Source organism: Colossoma macropomum, unplaced genomic scaffold (assembly GCF_904425465.1).
Source record: "Colossoma macropomum unplaced genomic scaffold, Colossoma_macropomum, whole genome shotgun sequence".
Taxonomy (NCBI): domain Eukaryota; kingdom Metazoa; phylum Chordata; class Actinopteri; order Characiformes; family Serrasalmidae; genus Colossoma; species Colossoma macropomum.
In genome coordinates, this window is record NW_023494805.1 from 42,844,160 (window position 1) to 42,850,962 (window position 6,803).

Here is a 6,803-nt window from a genome sequence, read left to right on the forward strand (position 1 = left end):
AGAGGGGCTGATGTAGAGCAACAGACGGACTACAGTCTATAACTGTACATGTACATAGTAGAGCTATAAGGTAGGTGTTTCTAATAAAGTGGCCATTGAGTAGAAGTTCAAGGTGGGTGTTTCTAATAAAGTGGCCAGTTAGTGAAAGCACAAGGTGGGTGTTTCTAATAAAGTGGCCAGTGAGTGGAAGCACAAGGTGGGTGTTTCAAATAAAGTGGCCAGTTAGTGGAAGCACAAGGTGGGTGTTTCTAATAAAGTGGCCAGTGAGTGGAAGCACAAGGTGGGTGTTTCTAATAAAGTGGCCAGTGTGTGCAAGCACAAGGTGGGTGTTTCTAATAAAGTGACCAGTGAGTGGAAGCACAAGGTGGGTGTTTCTAATAAAGTGGCCAGTGAGTGGAAGCACAAGGTGGGTGTTTCTAATAAAGTGGCCAGTGAGTGGAAGCACAAGATGGGTGTTTCTAGTAGTCACATAGTAGGAGTAAAAGGTAGGTTGTTTCTAAATAAAGAAATAGAAAGATGGCCATTAAATGCTCAGATGATTTTTAGATAGTATATGAGACTTTATTACCAGGTTCTGAGAAATACGTTCCCTCCTTTATGATTAAACTGTCTGAATAATGTTTCTCCAATATTCTAACTGTAAGATCCAGCAATATAACCCGCACCCACATATTAAGGCGTAATGTAAATGTTATAATATAATGTAAATGCTGAATCTATGACGTTTCAGAATTTCAGGTTTACGTTTAAAGAGAGAAAAGCAAAAATCCACTGAAACTTGTGTAGCCAGCTGGATCATCGAACACCCAGCTGTCCTCCCAGAGCTTGGTGTAGATCCGATCTCCCTTCTCCAGAGTGAGGACAGTGCTGTTGCTGGCGTTGCCATTGGTTACTGGCTTCCAAGAAAACACAGAGCACTGCCCCTGATCATTTTTGTACAGGCTGACAGCCATTTTGGTGCCAGGGTGACAGTGAGCGTAAAACCTGAAAAAGTAAACTCCTTTAATCGGAGCAGTGAAAATCCCTGAAAAAGACAGAGAGACAACAGTGATTCTACAAGGAAGAGTTAAAGGGGAACTCAATTAATCTTTTACATTTCTGTAGAATCAAACAGTTGAGATGTAAACAGAGCGGTTCAGAGTCATTCAGAGTGGTTTGGTGTGAAACGCTCTGCTCTAGAGAAATTCTAGTCATAATTGCTCACAGTGGTGGTGATAGGAACCAGACGTCCACCTCTAAAAGCTCCCTCACAGAAAGTTCCTACAGTAAATGGTTATGAATTCACTGCCTGATGACTGAGACACTGTTTTATGATAGTTTAGAGAACTTAAACTCCATTCATGGTGGAGGGATACATGCAGGGCGCTGTGAGGCAAAATAGTCCCCAAAGAAAACTTATTATTTCAGATTTTCCACTATTTTCCATCATCAACATTCCATATAAACTCAGAAGACTCATGTAGGTTCACTGGTGGTTCTGGATAGTAAATAAAATGTCTATATTTGTGTTGTAGTCATGGCGACCCCTGGTTCCTATCACCACCACTGTAAAGACATCTGAACCATTTCACACCAAACCACTCTGAATCACTCTGATTACATCTCAACCACTGGATTATACAGAAATCATAAAATTTTCTTGTAATTCCATTTTAACAGTGAACACAAGGCCAGTTAAATGGTGATTGACGTGAAATTACCAGGAGGGCTCATGTATCAATGGAAATTGAAACATGAGTGAGAAAGACAACAATATATAGATTACAGCTGGCAAAGTTTGTGTTTTTCAGTTTAGTTGCATGAGTAATAATGCCACAGCATCAGGAGAGTTTTCTTTTTTATGTGCACTGGGTCGCCGCCCTGCTTGTTACCATAAGCCTATAAGATAAAATAATCATATTTAAATATGTAACTATTTTCCTACTCACAATTTACGTTTTTGCTTTGATATATGTGTGTAAAACTGGCTGGAAAGTCAAAAAAAATAGCTACAGTTCATAAATCGTATTTACAGCGGCTATAAGCTGTGGCTGGGGTTCCAAACTCTCCATTAGTTTCAGTGCACCTCGTTAGTCATGTGGAAAAATACTGATGAAAAAGCCTGTGACCAATAGAGCGGTTGCTGCTAAGCAGATCAGCACATTGCATTAAAACGACTGGCCACATTTCCTCCTGTCAGAAGCTTCTGGCATAAGTTTTGAAAAACACTGCTAACATAACATGGCCTGCTAATACAGCTGACGTGCTAATTTTAAACTCATGCTGAAATACACTATATGGCCAAAAGTATGTGTACACGTCTCCTTATCACTGAGTTCTGGTGTTTCAGTTGCATCCATTGCTAACAGGGGTATAAAATTGAACACACAGTCCTTTATCTCCATAGTCAAACACTGGCGGTAGAGGGTCACACTGATCAGCTCAGTGACTTTAAACATGGATGCCAGCTTTGCCACAAGTCAGTCTGTGAAATTTCTGCTCGGCCAGATCTGCCCCAGACAACTGAAAGTGCTATTATTATTATTATTATTATTATTATTATTATTATTGTTGTTGTTGTTATTATTGTTGGTTAACAAATACTGCTACTGAGTGCTGATTGGTTAGCATTACTGCTACTGAGTGCTGATTGGTTAACATTATTGCTACTGATTGCTGATTGGTTAGCGTTACTGCTACTGAGCGCTGATTGGTTAACATTACTTCTACTGAGAGCTGATTGGTTAACGTTATTGCTACTGAGTGCTGATTGGTTAGCCTTACTGCTACTGAGTGCTGATTGGTTAACATTATTGCTACTGAGAGCTGATTGGTTAGCATTACTGCTACTGAGAAGTGATTGGTTAACATTACTTCTACTGAGAGCTGATTGGTTAACATTATTGCTACTGAGTGCTGATTGGTTAACATTACTGCTACTGAGAGCTGATTGGTTAGCATTACTTCTACTGAGAGCTGATTGGGTAGCATTACTGCTACTGACTGGTTAACATTACTGCTACTGAGAGCTGATTGGTTAACATTATTGCTACTGAGTGCTGATTGGTTAACATTACTGCTACTGAGAGCTGATTGGTTAGCATTACTTCTACTGAGAGCTGATTGGGTAGCATTACTGCTACTGACTGGTTAACATTACTGCTACTGAGTGCTGATTGGTTAACATTACTGCTACTGAGAGCTGATTGGTTAACATTATTGCTACTGAGTGCTGATTGGTTAACATTACTGCTACTGAGAGCTGATTGGTTAGCATTACTGCTACTGACTGCTGACTGGTTAACATTACTGCTACTGAGAGCTGATTGGTTAGCATTACTTCTACTGAGAGCTGATTGGTTAGCATTACTGCTACTGAGTGCTGATTGTTTGGTGAGCTGATCAGCTCATTGACTAAATGATTGACCTTCCTGATACTAATTCCCATTTACTGTACCTGTATTTGAGTCGTAGCCGTTTCCGTAGTTGCTGAAGACTTTTTTGTAGATCAGTGGTGACGGCACAGGGTTCATGGGTCCAGTGTGTCCCTCTCCAGAGGCCAACAGTGATGCAGAAAAGGCGACCTTTTTCTCTGGGAATATATATGTATATATACATATAAATGTATGTTTTAGAGGGCGTTTTTGCTTTGAAGGGGGAAATCAGAAAACATTGAGGTTCCAAGCAGAATTTCATTCTGGTTCATCTGGTCAGCTGTTTAAAATGAACATGGATTTATGCTGGAATCAGTTATTTTATTCAAAATATAAATTGCAATTCCCTGCATTGAACCTCAGATACGTTATATTTGAATGCTACTTTCAAGCTTAAGAAAATCAACACTGTAATGTGTAAATTGACAGGGAGGAGATGTTCAAACTTTTGCATACAATTAAATATAAATACATTTGTAGACTTTTACCTTTGTCCTTCTTCAGCTCCTCCAGCGTTGCTTCCATAGTTTTCAGTCTCTTCTCTAAATCCTGCAGTTTTTCCACTTCTGTAATAATGTTCACATTTGGCACAATTAAATAATTTGCCTGAATCTAAAATCGATTACTCAATTAAAAACGATCAGTTAAAGCTTATATTCTAGATGAATCAACTTAGAGATTGGCTTACAATGAAATGATAATCAGATGATATCATCAGATGATAATCCACAGGTGATTATGAAGCTGTGTTCAGCAGTGTCTACATTACCCACAAGGTGGAGCTATTAGGACTAAAATCGCTTTTGTATGCATCACTGAAAGAGAGGAAACCCACTCACCAATCACACCAATGCTTACTGTGTTATGCAAAAGTTTTGGAACCCATGATCAATTTTCATGTTGTTGATGTTCTACATGTAAATAAGTTAACTTGCCGTTTACAGAGACACACTTCTGCACACTTTAATATGCACATTCCCTTTTATGTACTGGATTTAACATATTGGATAAAAGATAAAACAGTGTATGTGCAAAAGTTTTGGCAGAAAAAGTCATATTTAAGTGGGTCTCTGTAGAGAAGGTGTTAACTTATTTTCACATAGAAAATCAACAAAAACATAGAATTTGACCTTTGGGGCAGATCAAACTTACAACTATATAAAGCACAGAAATGGGGGTATTAAAAATTTGAACGCATGGCTAGATATGGTCACAAATGAACCCCTGCACATTTGTTTTTGCAGTGACAGAATATTCTTGAACACATTGTAAACTACATAATATTCTAGCCCAAAACGATGCGGAACAGCTGGTGCCTTTATGACCTCCAGGCTGGGCTACTGTAACACCATTTTAGCCGGATGCTCCAATATGTTACAAATAAGCTCCAACTGGTCCAGAATGGAGCTGCTAGAGTCCTACAAGGACCAAAAATTTGACCATATATCCCAATCCGGTCATCATTACACTGGCTACCTGTTAAATTTAGCATAGAGTATAAGATCCTCCTCTTAACGTATAAATCATTAAATGGCCCCGCAGTATCTTAGTGAATTAACTCATGGGTTCCCCTTCTGGGGTTTGAGGTTTTTCTTTTGCTCTTAGGGAATTTTCCTTGCCACTTTCGCCATTGGCGACACTAATGGGGGCTGAGACCTGCTTTGTGACGACACTTGCTGTAAAAAGCGCTATATAAACAAACTTTGACTTGACTTGACATACAGCTGCATCAACTGTAGCTGTAGCTGTTTTAAAAGATCATTTTAACCATGTTTATTGTCTGCTGATTACAGTACATTGTGATGCGCCTGTGCCATTACAGGTGGAGCTGTAGTGGGTGGGGCTGAAGGCTTCTCTTTTGTTCTTTTTTTTCTGTAACCTGGACAGTTTGGTTTTTTGGGCCTGTTTTCTTTTGTTCTTTTGGGTATTATGCTTTAGTTTATTTGCTTATTTTGGAGTTATTTTGGCAGCTTTGGTCCTTGAGATGTTTGCACCAGATCCTTAAATTTATTTCTTATTAAAATCATTTTTTATTTATTCACTGTGTGCTTCCCTTTTATTTGTCAAGATGTTGAGCCAGTCATGACAAAGTGTGGGGGCTCATCCGGCTTGATTCTGCTGAACCGGTTCAAAGTCAGAATTGAAATTTTGGACTAAAGTCCTTTTGCGAGTGACTCTAAACCTTAATTATGATTATTTTATTAAAACTAATGATTGAACAGTCAATTTTGTCCCTACCAAACCAAAACTGTACCAGATGTTTCAGTAGTGACTGTTTCAGTGACAATTTTCAGAGTCAGAAACTCTAAAACACTAAAAAGTGCTGAACTGCAGAAAATATGGCGATTCTTAATGTTCCACACTGATTTTCAGACTTTGGGACACATTTACTTCAAAACAATGGGATCTAACTGCTCACCATGTGGCCATGAGGGACAGGGATGCAGCCTCACTCCCTGCTCTAAAATGCAGGGGCGTGGCTTTTTTATTTAAAATTTTAAAATCATTATAAATCTAAATTTTTCAACTTCACTTTAAAAGAAAGCAAAAGACCTTAAAATTATTATAATAATACAAATTGTCTTTTCAGTTTTTAGTGTTTGGGACAGACTCCTCCCAATAGAAAGTCCCCTATAAATGATGATATATATATATATATATATATAGTTTATCACTGTCTTTGGGTTGAACATAATCCTTGTAAATATCTAATTTAAATAATCTGTTATACACACACATATAAGGACGGCTCTGTATATTTATCTAATTTAACCTAATAACATTGTGATCTGGGCTTTTAAATATAAACTAGGCTGAGTTTAATAATCCATAATTATGAAGTCATCCCTCAGTGTGAGCTCAGACAGGCTAAGAGAGAGTCTGATTACCTCTGATTTCTCTCCTCAGCTCCTCCATCATATCTGTGAACTGAGTCACGATGCAGTCCAGCTTTTGCTCCATGCTGCAGTCGTCCTGCTGCTTTCTTCCTGCTTTCTTTCTATGACTAAGTGGCTTTATAAGAGGAATCAGAATCAGGAAGGAGCTCATACTGAGCTCTGATTGGAGAGGAGAAGGAGGTGTGGCTGGCACATCATTGGAAACATTGAATTATTACTTTTTAGGACAACATACAATGTCTGTAGTTTGTATGCAAACGTATGAATACCCGCCCGCCCGCCATCCGATTACATGTTTTGTTAATTTTCCAAGTGAACACGTCCTCTACAGAGACACACTTAAATGACATTTTACTGCAAATTTTACTGCACAGTTTCTTCTTCCATTCTGAGTTTAGTGTATTGAATATTTAACATATGAAATGTTCCATAACATTTGCACAGGTCAGATTTTATGTTGTATTATTTTGTCCCCCAATATGTAAAATTCGTA

The 6,803-nt window shown here is 38.5% G+C and overlaps 1 protein-coding gene across 1 annotated transcript; it reads right to left on the minus strand.

Annotated features, from left to right (window-relative positions):
* Positions 1 to 510: 510 nt before the first annotated feature.
* On the minus strand, positions 511 to 6,399 carry LOC118826284 (complement C1q-like protein 3). Its single transcript, XM_036597211.1, has 4 exons — positions 6,302 to 6,399; positions 3,902 to 3,979; positions 3,437 to 3,571; positions 511 to 1,024 (listed from the first exon to the last, which is right to left on the minus strand). Exons 1-4 carry the CDS (start codon positions 6,372 to 6,374, stop codon positions 747 to 749), a joined length of 564 nt encoding a protein of 187 aa, XP_036453104.1. The 5' UTR covers positions 6,375 to 6,399; the 3' UTR covers positions 511 to 746.
* Between the last annotated feature and the right edge of the window lie 404 nt (positions 6,400 to 6,803).

Excerpts from the sequence above, each read along its gene's own strand:
- LOC118826284 (XM_036597211.1), bottom strand. The coding sequence starts at position 6,374 with ATGGAGCAAAAGCTGGACTGCATCGTGACTCAGTTCACAGATATGATG. Across the intron at positions 3,980-6,301 it reads GCTGAGGAGAGAAATCAGAG|AAGTGGAAAAACTGCAGGAT; the intron begins GTAATCAGACTC and ends ACATTATTACAG. Across the intron at positions 3,572-3,901 it reads GGAGCTGAAGAAGGACAAAG|AGAAAAAGGTCGCCTTTTCT; the intron begins GTAAAAGTCTAC and ends ATATATTCCCAG.